Source organism: Mytilus edulis, chromosome 1 (assembly GCF_963676685.1).
Source record: "Mytilus edulis chromosome 1, xbMytEdul2.2, whole genome shotgun sequence".
NCBI classification, from domain to species: Eukaryota; Metazoa; Mollusca; class Bivalvia; order Mytilida; family Mytilidae; genus Mytilus; species Mytilus edulis.
This window is the reverse complement of record NC_092344.1, coordinates 96,321,160-96,336,371: the sequence shown is the minus strand read 5'-3', so window position 1 is coordinate 96,336,371 and position 15,212 is coordinate 96,321,160. Positions and strand designations below refer to the sequence as shown.

At 31.2% G+C, this 15,212-nt stretch overlaps 1 protein-coding gene across 3 annotated transcripts in view; it reads left to right on the top strand.

Moving 5' to 3' along the window:
* LOC139515997 (uncharacterized) overlaps nt 1-14,515 on the top strand; it is a 31,773-nt gene extending 17,258 nt beyond the window's left edge. The window contains exons 16-31 of one of the 3 annotated variants that reach the window (XM_071305809.1): nt 47-178; nt 952-1,085; nt 1,525-1,660; nt 3,020-3,168; nt 3,715-3,865; nt 4,401-4,535; nt 4,905-5,084; nt 8,184-8,291; nt 8,498-8,626; nt 9,037-9,204; nt 9,439-9,534; nt 10,083-10,190; nt 10,471-10,568; nt 11,296-11,362; nt 12,077-12,183; nt 12,747-14,515. In XM_071305809.1, coding sequence (XP_071161910.1) covers nt 47-178; nt 952-1,085; nt 1,525-1,660; nt 3,020-3,168; nt 3,715-3,865; nt 4,401-4,535; nt 4,905-5,084; nt 8,184-8,291; nt 8,498-8,626; nt 9,037-9,204; nt 9,439-9,534; nt 10,083-10,190; nt 10,471-10,568; nt 11,296-11,362; nt 12,077-12,183; nt 12,747-13,284 — 2,436 coding nt within the window. In that variant the 3' untranslated portion in view covers nt 13,285-14,515. Of the gene's footprint in view, nt 1-43; nt 179-951; nt 1,086-1,524; nt 1,661-3,019; nt 3,169-3,714; nt 3,866-4,400; nt 4,536-4,904; nt 5,085-8,183; nt 8,292-8,497; nt 8,627-9,036; nt 9,205-9,438; nt 9,535-10,082; nt 10,191-10,470; nt 10,569-11,295; nt 11,363-12,076; nt 12,184-12,746 lie in introns of all 3 variants that reach the window. The other 2 variants (XM_071305801.1, XM_071305814.1) reach the window with 2 other exon arrangements.
* Nucleotides 14,516-15,212: the final 697 nt, after the last annotated feature.

Sequence of the window (15,212 nt, the reverse complement as noted above, 5' to 3'; positions counted from 1 at the left end):
AGTTTTTTACACTAATGATAATGAATGTATCTTATGTTTGTAGCAGATGGAAACATTTCCCGACATTTCTGAGCTGATAGAATTTTTCTTCACATTGGTTTTGCATCTGAATAAAAGATTAGATTCACCTACAGCTGAAGATCTAGTAATGATGAAACCCAAGGTCATTGTCAAAAAAGTAAGGACAGGGTTTTTTTATTGTGTGAAAAGTTGTGGTAGATGAGACTTCCGTTTTGTGTTATAACTATGTTGAACCTTTATGGATTGCTTTAAAACAAAAATTCTATTTTTAAAAAGTTATGTATTCTACTGATAAATGGACTTATCAAGAACCCCCTTTTAAAAATGACATTTCAAGAAAAAAGAATTATCCTAAAATTTTTGCTGAATATTTTGAATTCTGTTCACTGGTGTCACCTAGAAGAGGGAACCAGTCTCTAAACTTTATCACCATAGAAATAGATAGTGATTTAAATTGAACTGTATTTAGAAATAGATTTCTTGCAAAAACATAGTAAACCACACAGTCTGGTCCAATGCCCACATTAATCGACTTCATTTAGAGAAATGATTAATTATTGTTAGCTTACTGTGCAGTGGCTAATAGTATACCGGTATGCATTTCCGATACAAGAGCACAAGAGAAAATTCTTGAAAAACATTGTCAAACTGAATAAGAAAATGGTTATTTAGTAAAAAAAAACAAGATGATAATTTTGCTTTAAAGATATAATTAAAAACTTTTACCTTTGAGTCTATTACACCAAAAAAGTTGAGGACAATTTTTATAGTTGTTTACTGTTTGTACAGTACTTCCATATAAACAAGCTTGCTGTGAAATAGCTCTCTTTGTTAAATTCTGGGAAATGGAACCTCAAGACAATGTATGCTTTTTTTATAGGTTTTAAATAGTGTATTGCAGTATAAAAAGAACTTATGTTTTTCCTTCAGGCAAAACCGCCAGGAACAAGATTAAGAAGGAGAAAATTGAAATACCAAATGAAGCTATTAAGTTGTGGAGCTCAACATGTTGGAGTTGTTAGGAATGGAGATTTGTATACCTGGGGACGAGCTTCGCATGGTCGGTGAGTGATAAATATATACCTAGTTATGAAATGCTCATAATTGGTATGTCAGAAAATTATTTTTTATGGTAAGCTCTCTTGGTTTACAATTTTTAGATTGATAAACCTTTTGATGTTTGTATTATATTTGGTAAATCTGGGAATTATAATCATATGTTAGAACTTCTTGTTAGAATTTACTTGTCAGAAAACCAAGAGGACTACTCACCTAGAGATCAGAATTCAATATATTTACCAGTGATTTAAACATTTATTAAAGAAAAAATAATTTTCCAGCCATTCTTTTTTTTTTTAAATTGTAATATTTTCAAAAGAACTTTCACTTCACTTGTTCTTCATGAATTGAATCATCAAAAACTAGATGCATAAAAAGTGTAAAAACAACAGTTTTAGAGAGGTTTAAATATGTTAGTCATAGAATGTATTTGATAATTTTCAGGTTAGGACAGGGAGATCTGGTACCAGAAAATCCTACCCTGGTTCCCTGCCGAGTTGACACACTACATCAGCTCCAGATAAAGGTGATATCTGTGTCGTGTGGTGGAGAACACACAGTAGCCTTAACTCATCAAGGAGTAAGTATCATTTATTATTTATAAATATTTGTTTCCTCTACAAGTGATGAAGGTTTATGAGTACCGTCCATATATCATAGTTCCAATGTAATGCTTGCTTGTTTATGCTTACATCAAGTCATGACCATTGGAATTCTTTGGAGGTCATCTTTATGGTTTATAGTTATATAGCATTATAATTTTTTTAATACATACATACGAATTGCTGACACATATAAATAGTCAATACATTGTTCATTTTTAACTCACCTGGCCCGAAGGGCCAAGTGAGCTTTTCCCATCACTTGGCGTCCGTTGTCCGTCGTCCGTCGTCGTTAACTTTTACAAAAATCTTCTCCTCTGAAACTAATGGGCCAAATTAAACCAAACTTGGCCACAATCATCATTGGGGTATCTAGTTTAAAAAATGTGTGGCGTGACCCTGCCAACCAACCAAGATGGCCGCCATGGCTAAAAATAGTACATAGGGGTAAAATGCAGTTTTTGGCTTATAACTCAAAAACCAAAGCATTTAGAGCAAATCTGACACGCGATAAAAGTGTTTATCAGGTCCAAATGTATCTGTCCTGAAATTTTCAGATGAATCGGACAACCTGTTGTTGGGTTGCTGCCCCTGAATTGGTAATTTTAAGGAAATTTTGCTGTTTTTGGTTATTATCTTGAATATTATTATAGATAGAGATAAACTATAAACAGCAATAATGTTCAGCAAAGTAAGATTTACAAATAAGTCAGCATGACCAAAATGGTAAGTTGACCCCCGAAGGAGTTATTGCCCTTTATAGTCAGTTCTTAAAACCATTTTTTCGTAAATCTTAGTAATCTTTTACAAAAATCTTCTTCTCTGAAACTCCTGGGCCAAATAAAACTAAACTTGGCCACAGTCATCATTGGGGTAACTTGTTTAAAAAATGTGTGGCTTGACCTGGCCAATCAACCAAAATGGCTTAAGGAGTTATTGCCCTTTATAGTTAATTTTTAACATTTTTTATAAATTTTTGTTAATTTTTAGAAAATATTTTCCACTGTAATTACTGGGCCAAGTTCATTATAGATAGAGATAATTGTAGCAACAAGAATGTTCAGTAAAGTAAGATCTACAAACACATCACTATCACCAAAACACAATTATGTCATGAATTTATCCGTGTCCATTGTTTAATATGCACAAGACCAAGGTGAGCGACACAGGCTCTTTAGAGCCTCTAGTTATTTATCTTTATTACTTATTGTAATTTTAAAATATGTTTTATTATGTTATAAATTAAATATAAGAATTTGAGTCATATCAGTGAATATAAGTTTTACAGCTAATTCAGTAACAATCTTTTTGTATGTGTTATGTTGTTTTATTTCTAGTTGTATTCATGGGGTTCATCCTTGTATGGTCAAGTGGGAGTAGGAACTAGACATATGTACAGTCGTCCTATGTTAGTTAATTTAGGCCATCAGTGTATCAGTGTGGTCTGTGGACTATTCCATACTCTTGCTCTCACTCATGACAATCAGTAAGTATTTTTCAATTACAAATTACAATACATCCTCATATGGTAAATAGGTAGTTACATTGTTTCATCACCTGACTTTGATCTTAATGATCAACAAAACTTTCAAATGCTTATTTCAATCATAATTTCTATGTTCAGTGGCTTTTTTAAAGTGTAAAATTTTCCTTAGGGACTTACAGCTGTAAAATGACCTGTGAACATCAAGAAAAAACAGAGTATTATTGGAGTTGTTACAACCAGTTATTTAGAGCGATTTAGATGTCTTGTTTGACAAAGTAAATGCTCCTAATAGGTCTTTAGTTAGTTTAAACATATTTATCTTTGACTAAGTATTTGAAATGGGATGACAAAGTTTTATATTTTCTCTTCTAAAATATGCGATCCATCACTTATATCTGAAACAATATTTTAAGCTTGAAATACTCCCTTGTTTAATAACTTTTAATTAAGAAATCTTCAAAACAGTAAATATGCTGAACATGTTAATTTATTTATTAATATATTGATGAATATAAAGATTGTTACTGATATTTATATTGGTTACAGAGTGTATAGTTGGGGTTGGGGAGTACATGGTCAATTAGGTCACGGAGACCCAGAGGATCAGTTGACGCCAAAGAGAATAGAAGCTTTATCCGATAAACAAATCACATCGGTATCTGGTGGATATTGTCATACATTAGCATTATCAAGTCAAGTAAGTTTTATAAACATGTATCTAATTTCCACTAGTGTAATTGCATCAAATATCAACCTCGTACAGTTTAGACCTCCAAGGTGATTTAATGATTCCGAAAATACTATAGTGCAATAACTTATGGTTGACACAATCGTAATAGAGTTTTTGAAAACTAAAATCACACTCATTAGTTTGCTTTGCCAAAAGAATACACATCAAAATTGATTTTTAATGTGTTCGCATTGAATTTGGTATATAAAAAAGTTGTAAGAATTGAAATATAGTTGAAAAGTATATGGTTAAATTTGATTTAGTTGAGTAATTTCTAATAGTTTGCTTTTTAATCTTCTTTTTTTTTTTTTAATTTACATGCCAAGTAAGGCCCTTACCTTCTCTCTTGTTGATCTTTAATGAACAGTTGCTTTATAAACATGTATTTTATTACTAGATAACCTTTCTCAACTTAAATAAAATCAGCAATCAAATAAAATACTGTTAGATAACAAGATAATATTATGGTACTTGTATAATTTTTGCACTTGATTTTTCACAGGGTGAAATATGGGTATTTGGTTGTGGTTATTTTGGTCAGTTGGGACTAGGTCATACCACCAAACAATCTTTACCAGTCAAGATGGAGAAGATACCACATAAAGTTAAATTGATAGCTACTGAGTATTTCCATAATGTAAGTATTTTTGTTTTTGTTGAAGTTTGACTCCAATATAACTTTCATTGAAGCTTACTATGTTTAGGAAGATGACAGGGTTGTTATCTATATATTCTGAAGGCAAGTAGAAATTAATAACCCATGATATGTAGAATGAAAAAGTGTAAAAAGGACCAATTTTTACTCAACTTATGATTACAAAAAAAATCAATCATCATTCTTTGATTAAAAACCGCCCTGACCTAAAGTTCTTTCTCGTTTGGTCTCTTGTGGAGAGTTGTTTAATTGGCAATCATACCACATCTTCTTATCTGTAAATGTAATTGTATAATGTTTGAAGAAAGACACAAGTACATTTCATTAATATGATGCACTTTTTATATACAGGTAGCTGTAACTATACACAATGTTGTGTATAATTGGGGATGTCATCCGTATAACCTCAGATTGAATGCCCATGCTGTGCGTAGAGCTAGGCAAGCGGGTACAGCTGTCAGCGATCCAGTGGAGAGATTCCTTGCTCCAGAGATAGTCGACACTAGTTTTGTTCATGGTCGTATCGTAAAGGTACGGTTAATTTTAGGTCATGTTTTTGGGGAAGACGGCTTCAAGCCCTCAATCCCCAATGCGGTTGACCAGAGTGACATTCCCTCACAATGTGACTGAGAATGATGAGATGGAGAGACACAAATGAATAAATTGACTTTTAACACTTTTTTTACACATTTCCCTTCTGTTTCTCTCGAAATTATCGTATATTGAGTTCTCCTTTACACTATTTACGTTTCTTTAACAATATGGAAAAATCAGTATGACGAGATATTCTAAATATATCCAACCTACATTATATTTTATAGTGACGTCATTGTTGGAATGCCACACTACGCATAAGCAGGGATATCCTTCACTGGTTATTTAAATCATTCTCAAAGATTGTGCACTTATTAAAAAATAGTATTGGTTAAATTTAAACATAATGATGTTTGCTGAATATGATTCAAACATCAACATGCAATACTTTAATTTGTAGGTCAACAACTTTCAAAGTAAACAGGAAGTCTGAGGGGCTATATGAGATCGGGGAGAGAAACAATCTTTTCCATTTTTTTCTGTAAAACTCTGTTTTGAGAATCTTCCTCCAATTCAGGAGCACCTCAATTTATCAGCTAATTATCCACTAAAATAAACACTTAAAATGTGACATTTAGTATATGATAAGTAGTCTTCCATTAAAACTAAATTTTGAGTACCATCATAATCATTGTAATAGTTACAAAAAAAATTACAAATGTTGCATTTTGTAGTTTAAACCTATTTATTCATGAAATTTTACAAATATTTCAAAATGTAGGATTTGGAAACAAGCTTCACACAGTTACACCAATCATATTGTTATTTTTATTAGTACCTGCATCCCTGTGATGAGAAATGTAACTGGGAACTTTATCAATGGGAATTCAAAACTGAATAGATTTTTCAGTCCTAGCTTTCTTAAGAAAAAAATTAAAAATCTTAAGAGTACTGTCACAAAAAATGGAAAATGGCCCTAGCCTGCAGTTCAGTTGTACACTATTAAGATTTCAAAAATAATTGTAGTTGTTGTTAAATGACAGAATTCAACTAGTTGAATTTTAGATAATTAACTATCAACTTTAATTGAATGTTTAGATTTAGTAGATGCAGATCTCTTACATTGGTCTAAATTGAATCCTAAACTAAAGAAACGAAATTACATTAAACAACAATTGATTCCAATAGTGTCAACCTTCCACATGTTCTAGCTGTTCTTTTTTTTTTCATTCTTTATATGAAGACTATCAAAAGATAACCCCACCCCCCCAAAAAAAAAATGAAATAGAAACAAGGGCCGTCTTTCCCCTCAGAGCTATTCAGCTCTTTGATTATGCTCCACCTCCGATAGAAGAGGGGCATTATGTTTTCTGGTCTGTGCGTCTGTCTGTTCGTTCGTTTGTCTGTTCGTCCGTCTGTTCGTTCGTTTGTCTGTTCGTCCGTCTGTCCCGCTTCAGGTTAGAGATTTTGGTCAAGGTAGTTTTTAACCGGACTTTTGTGACAAAAATGTCGGTTATTGATTTGGGGATGTATGGCGACCGGGTGGTCGGGCGGGCAGTTGGGCGGCAATCAAATGTTGTCCGTGCATTAACTCATGAACCGTTCAACAAAAGCTTTAAAAATTTTAATATGTTGTTACTGACAACTAAATGAAGGTCAAGTTCTATAATGGCGAATTTTGACTTTTACCGTCGAGGAGTTGTGGTTCTTGGAAGATTGAAAAATGAAGTTTCCAGTCATGTCCGTGCATTTACGCATGAACTGTTCTACCAAAGCTTCCAAAATTTGAATATGTTGTTACTGATGACAAAATGGAGGTCAAGTTTAATAATGACGATTTTGACTTTTACCGTTCAGGAGTTATGGTTCTTGAAAGATTAAAAAATGGAGTTTCCAGTCGTGTCCGTGCATTTACGCATGAACTGTTCTACCTAAGCTTCCCAAATTTTAATATGTTGTTACTGATGACAAAATAGAGGTCAAGTTCAATAAAGACGATTTTGACTTTTACCGTTCAGGAGTTATGGTTCCTGAAAGATTGAAAAATGGTGTTTCCAGTCGTGTCCGTGCATTTTCTCATGAACCATTCAACCAAAGCTTTTGAAATTTTTATATGTTGTTACTGATGGCAAAATAGAGGTCAAGTTCAATAATGACGATTTTGACTTTTACCGTTCAGGAGTTATGGTTCTTGAAAGATTGTTAAATGGCGTTTCCATTCACGTTGTTGCATTTACTCATGAACCATTCAATTTAAGCTTTTCAAATTTTAATATGTTGATACTGATGACAAAATGGAGGTCAAATTTGATATTGACGATTTCCACTTTCACCATTCATCAGTAATGGTTCTTGTGATATTGCCAGGACACAAATAAATATTAATAAATCCGGTTTGCTGTCGTTGTGACAGCCTCTTGTTAATGAAGTTGAAGTCCAATCAACTTGAAAATTAAAACACATGTTCCGTATGATATGATCTTTCTAATTTAAATGCCAAATTAGAGTTTTGACCCCAATTTCACGGTCCACTGAATATAGAAAATGATAGTGCAAGTTTCAGTTTATGGTTTTTGGTCAAGGTAGTTTTTGATGAAGTCCAATCAACTTGAAACTTAGTAAACATGTTCCCTATGATATGATCTTTCTAATTTAGATGCCAAATTAGAGTTTTTACCCCAATTTCACGGTCCACTAAACATAGAAAATGATAGTGTGAGTGGGGCATCCGTATACTATGGACACTTTCTTGTTTAAACAGTTTTTAAATTGTAACCAAATTGTACTCACAGCTAGAAATAAGGAAGCATGAGACTTGTAAACACATGGAAAGCTTATAAACAATAAAAGAATTAAAAAGGAAAAACATTTAGAGTTGTATATACAGAAACATTTTTTTCCCCTTCAAAATATGTTATGGAGGCATTTCTAAATGCATTCAAAGTTCGTTCAATGAGGTACTGGAAATTTAAAACTGGATTTACGTAAATGAATGAAAACCAAAAACATTAAAATAGGGAGGATGTTGAAAGAAACTACTACTCTTGAGACCTGACTATGATTTGAATAAAGTTTCATTAATTGGTTGACTTGTAGGCCTCCTGTGGTAAATCTCACACTTGTTTAGTAACTCTTGATGGTGATGTCTACACATGGGGACGTAACATGGATGGACAGATTGGTAACAACTCTAGACAAGATGTTGTAAGTTCATTTTTTTAATTATTTTTAAAAACAATTTGTTTTTGTTTTACACAACTTCTTAAGCTGTAATAACAGATATTACAATAAGATAGATGAATGCATTCATATCTTTTGAAGGAAATACAAAAATCATTAAAATCTAAACTCTATACATGTACTTAAAGCAGTACATGTATGTTTTCTGAATGTACTTATTGTTTTTGTAGAAAACTCCCTCCATGGTAACCAGTATAAATGACAAACAGATTATTCACATATCTTCAGGAGGTGAATTTAATGTAGCCATGGATTCAGAATATTCTCTGTGGGTTTGGGGTAAAAATGAATTTGGACAGGTAAATATAAGTTCTGTTTGCTACTGTATTGTTCAAAAACATTTCCAGGCAGTTAACATTCATTTAAACACAATATCAGATCAGGATATAAAATAAGATATACAGAATATATTTTGAATGTTTTATTTATATAAAGAAAATTTGAATTTGCCAAAAATGATGGATTTTCTCCAATAGAATGAGAAGCAAAACACAAAAGCAAGTTGTTTAATTTAATGCTATAGATATTGAATACATCTTGGTTACATAGGAAATTTGACAGTGTGAAATATATACCTTAAAAAATCTATTTTAAAAAAAATATTTAAAAATGAATACTCCATTGAAATTGTTATTCATATTTCATATCGTAACTATAAGCACTATAAATTCACATATTTTATATTTTGAATAATATATTTTTATTTAAGTTGGGTCTTGATCCAACAGATCCTGGTAGAAGGTTAAGACCAAGCAGTAACATGAAGGAACAGTTGCTACCTACACGATGTACGGCCTTGCCATCAGTTAAACCTGCACAGTCCAGACATTTAATGTTATCAAGGTCAAGGTCATCTAGTAGTGATGACGAATTACTGGTAAGATTTTCATTTCAAGATATGAGGACATTACTTTTGAAAATGGATAATGGATTTTAAAATATTACTTTGAACAAAATATCAAGACTTAAAAACGTTGCTTTTAATGAACTAATTATACATTGTATATGATTGCATCTAGTTACAAAATCATTTCAAACACCTGGAAGGGTGTGTACATTTTACAGTGAATTAGTTCAGCTGAAAACTACTACTTTTTACCTGCTTTTGTAGCTAAGTGATGATGAAGATTTTGTACCACATATACCAGACTTACAGTCAGATGTTGGTGTCAAGTATAGTCGTTGTGTTGTTTTGACTATTTTGGAGGTAATTTAATTGACAATGCCTTAAATATTTTCCACTGGACATTGAAAACAATCAAAGAATCCATATCAATTGATATAAATATAAGTTACTATAAATGAAATAAGACCAGTAACATCATTTGATGCACAGTATCATTTAAAACATAATCTACACAAAGATGGATCTTTTATTCAACTTGTTATTGTCCTGAATATGTATGAAAATTTTGCCACTAGACATTAAGAAACATACATTCAATCAATCAATCAATATAATTTGATGCAAAATTATATATACAAATATCAAACTGCATATTTTTTTAAACACTTCTTATTTTACTGCTTTAACAGGTTTGTTAAAGGTAAGATTTTGGACTGAAATTTAGGAAAACTTTTGTCTGTGAATTTGTAAAATATTTTGGTAAGGAAACTATTGGTGTTGTTATTAAACCTTGATTCAACTAATTAATTAAGTCCATGATATTATTAGTAAAGTCATGTTAGCCCCTGTCACTATTACTGAAGTGTGTTCCCAATAATATTTAAATAAGTAAATGATCTATTTTTCAGCATTTACCAAGTGTGTGTAATTGTTTGAAGTTACTCAGAACATATGTTGATCATCAAGACTGGTTAAGTGCAGCATACATTTGTCTCCATCAGACCAACTATTCACAGGTACTTAAATTTACTACTTTATATCACAATAAAATTGACAAAATGAACCTATCTACTAGTGATGACTTAATTATGTGCTTTCTTTAAACGGACCTAATAACTTAGTAAGGACTGAATGTTTTGAATACCAATAACAGATTCAAAGAAGACTTAATTTTAAGCAGGAATTGTTATAGAAATTTTGTGTAACAGGGTAAGAATTTAATGTCATTTCCAAATTGAAGATGTTTGTCTTGTTAAATGAATGAGTATTAACAGTTGATATATGTGTATATTCTAGGCATTATCTTTCCATCTATCTGCTCTATCTCATTATAAATCATCATTAGACAGCAGATTTAAGGAGGTTTCCATGACTGTTATTCAAAATTATATCAGGTATGTTAAAAATATGTTGTGTCTTGTATAACACTTAGTAATGGATACCTTAACTTCTAACTTTCTGAACATGGACAGGCTCACATGGGTTTCTGTTACTGGGTGAAATTGTAGGCAATCAAGAGAGTTGATGTTAACAATGAATTTGTATGTGGTAAATGCTGTGCCTATGGTAATATAGGGTGTTTTGTTTTCTAGTCTGTGACTCCATAAATCAGGCAAGATATTTTAGCATGTGCTTTCTTGCTATGTATTTTAATTCCAATTATCTAAATAGGGGACTTATTGTACCTTCTGCAATGCAAAGGAAAGTAATCTCAGCATATTCTGACATTATTTTAAATTTCATTGTTACATCCTATCAAAATTTATTTCATGCCCATCTCTTCTTCTACCAGAATAATATACCAATACACTGTAGATTCTCTTTGGTCATAACCTATATTTTAGCATTAAAAAAAAATACAAAGTTAGCTCTTGTACTTAATAATTGAAATAAAGTACATTTTGTTTTAACAAAATATGACAAAATATAAAAAAGCACCTTGGAACAGAAATAGAAACATATAGAAAAGAATTAAATTTTACCAAAATACAACCTTGGGAACAATGAATACGCTTGCTGGGGTTATGATATTCAAGTTAATTTTTTTTAATAATTGTTGGCTGCTACATTTTATGGTGGCAAATTTTACATGAATGATGATACACGTATTTGTTTTTAAAGGTTATGTGTGGATCACAAGTGTTCTGCAACAGAAAAAGAAGAAATTTACAGAATTTTCTTGTTACAGGTATTTTTTTAAGAACTGAAAATCTTATTTATGTTGAATAATTATGCAATCTTAACATTTAAGTTATTATGCTTACAAGAATTCAGTTTGCAAGGATATCTTAAGCAGAATTGAGACTTTTTCTATTTTTTGTTGATCAAATATTTATTCCCTTATCATATTCATTAAGTTATTGTATAATTTCTTCAATCCATCTTTTTATTTTATTACATATACATTACAGATATACCCAGTTACGTTTATTGTCATTAGTGACTACATAGCAAAATGCAATATTGAATCAATTTTACTCATCTCACACTTTTTTTTTTACTAACCTTTTGCTTTAAATTAGGAACATAATATCCCTATTTACATTCACTGTTTATATCAAGATAAATAGTGTCCTTGCTATATCGGAATAAAGTTTCCAATATTTTCAGGGGAGGTAAGATATTGAGGCTAGATTATCCCCCAAAATATGTGATCTTTATATAGAAGCAGATGCCATTTGGTTGAACAGCAGTTTCAGATACATTTCCTTAGGATTATTCATGTCATGTTTTGGTACTGCTAACAAAGTGATTTTGTAGAAAAATTTTGAAATGCTTAACATTAAACTTACCCAATTTGCTATTAAAGTAATGATGAAGGCTCCTATGAATCTTCTGGTCAGATAAATTTGAAGTGTGTCTTTGTTGTTTACAAAATGTCACAATTGATTATCTGTTGTAGATTATGAAGTTTTGGGAGAAACATTCCTTACAGACTTCGGAATTGGAAGATATTTTACTGACACATAAAGATTGTTTTGCATGTAGTTTATGTACAACTCTGTTTTGGTATGTATTTGTATTCAATATTTTACTTCAAGTTCATTCAAAATATTATTGAAGACCAAGTAGACTCCCCTTGTCTTTATCCTTTAGTAGGATAGGCATATAATGATTGGCTAAGATTTTAATTAATTGTGTGCTTTTCTGTAACATTTTTTAAGAAAATAGCTATTCGGAATGAAATGAATATTCTGGAGTAATTTTGTGAACTATGTATGGGCAGATAGATGTTGAAAATCAAATGGGAAGTTATTATTGAAGAGCAATATTTCTGTGATATAGGAAGTTCTATTGCTGAGCAAAGTGTAAAAAGTTATAAATAAAATTCCTGTTTATTTACTGTGCAATATTGAGCTTATTTAAAGTTAGTGATAACTAACAGAAATACCCCGCCTCAAGGCTAATTAAAGGTTTGCACCAATTATAGAAAACTGTGACTAGACAACCATTCAGCTTATGTAAAAACTTTTAGAACTCGTAAGGGAATTTCACATTATTTAACTACTAAATAATTTATTTATATGTAACTTTCTGATATTTTAAAATATTAATGTGATATTTATTGACAGGATGAAAACAGGAGAAACATCTACAGAAATAACAAATGAGTTTAGATCATCTTTCTCCATGAGATTCAAATTCAAAATTCTGGAGACAGTCATTCAAGCAATATCCGACACAGAATTTGAAAGACGTCACCCAGCTCTATATCAAATGCTAAGTTCATTAACAATCAAACAGAATGTTTCCTCCATCTCAAACCTGAACCCATTCAATCAGCTATGGCATGACGTTATACAAAATCTTCAGAAGGAACATACAAACTATATCTACATAACAAGAGGTGAATTAGATCATCTTGATGAGAACTTGCACACATCTCGTAGGAGTTCCTCGTCAGAACCTAATGCTGTAGTATTCACATGTGGACATAACTATACACGACAAACATTTATAGAAGAAATTATGACGAAATTTGAAAAAGAAATAACACATGGCCATACAAAGCTAGAGAAGTGTGGTAGTATTTTGATGCAGTATTATCAGAGACCTGGAATGTTATGTGTAGCATGTCCTAAATGTGTTGTTAATGCTTTACATAATTAAGTTATTGTTGTTATTGAGATAAATATTTGATTTATTTACTTATTTAACTTAACCCTTTCAACGCTTTACACGGCATATGCTGCGATGACATATGCCGTCCGCCACTGCTATTCACGACATATGCCACGATGACAACCGATTTTCATAAGGACTCTTAAACCATTCGATTTTCATTCGGGTCCTCTCTAATTTTTCCTTGTATGAATCCAGGATATGCAAGGTCTCATTTGCGCTTGCAATCCCAGCAATTTTTATTGTAAAATCATGCAGTAGAAGGAAAATTGAAGGAAAATAAAAACAAATATTTTGACAAATGCAAATGGCGGAAATCAGAAACGAAGCTGTAAATATGGAAATATTTCAGCATTTCTATGGCGAAACTGACGACGAGGATTAGTTAAAAGGTTTCTTGTTATCTCAATGTGTTTATAACATTCAATTACTGTAGAAAATATGATTTGATCGATCATTACGAGACGTAGAAAAAGGGGGGAAAACAGAGGTTGACTGAAAATTTTAAGGACGGTGTCACAGATTTGTGCCACGATTACATTATACGTTGTGTATGGTGCAATACGCTACGGAATCGAGCAATTGGTGTCTTCTTTATTATATGGCAGATAAAACAACAAAATAGATGAAGACTAAAAGTAGTTTTTATTCAAAATTCAACACAAATGTAATAAATTACACTTTTACCTGTTAATTACCTGAAAATGTATAAAAATTTTACTGAAATAGCTATTTAACATTACAGTTCATACTCTCCTGAGCATTTTTCATGCAATAACTTTCTCTGTATCTCTTATAATAAAAAAGATACAACAGGCTGAAAAGGAATGTACTGTTCTAATGAATGAACACCAAAAAATGCAGCAGCAGCCATTTTTCTATTTTTTAGTGTAGCATTGAAAGGGTTAAGAACTGTATTTTCTAATCACTATATTCAGTGACATTTTTGCATCTTACACTGCTTGGTAAGCATACAACATGTTTTATAAAAATACTTAATATACAACATACCATGAAGGCATGGAAGTAGATAGTAAAAAAAATGATTACCTATTTCCAGCTTTCAACCACTTTTTCTTATGAAGGATTTCTCAGCAACCATGCATTTGATTATTATTTGATATAGCATTTAGCATATTTTGAGCTGTAAGGTATAAATCATTTTCACCTGTTTCTTTCAGTTTCTTATGGTTCTTGCAATAAAATCATTGTTTCAATCGTTTATCATAATAGAATTTTTCCTGCCTGATTTACTGGAAACTGTATCAAATAAAAATTAAAAATTTGATTTAGAATATTTGATAAGTTACTCGTTACTTATAAGGATAAATGTGTATGCTTTTTTTCAACAGCAGTTGTCTAGTTGCAAACACTTAAGGTACAAGTTAAGGGAATAATTAAGGTTATTCATAGATCAACACAGTAATTAAGGTTATTCAAAGATCAACACAGTAATTAAGGTTATTCATAGATCAACACAGTAATTAAGGTTATTCATAGATCAACACAGTAATTAAGGTTATATATAGATCAACACAGTAATTAAGGTTATTTATAGATCAACTCAGTAATTAAGGTTATTCATAGATCAACACGGTAATTAAGGTTATTAATAGATCAACACAGTAATTAAGGTTATTCATAGATCAACACAGTAATTAAGGTTATTTATAGATCAACTCAGTAATTAAGGTTATTCATAGATCAACACGGTAATTAAGGTTATTAATAGATCAACACAGTAATTAAGGTTATTCATAGATCAACACAGTAATTAAGGTTATATATAGATCAACATAGTTATTAAGGTTATTCATAGATCAATCAACACATGTACTTAAAAATTTAATAGTGCCATATTTATTACTGTTATTGTTTTAATACAAATAAAGTATTTAAGATTTCATAAGATATAT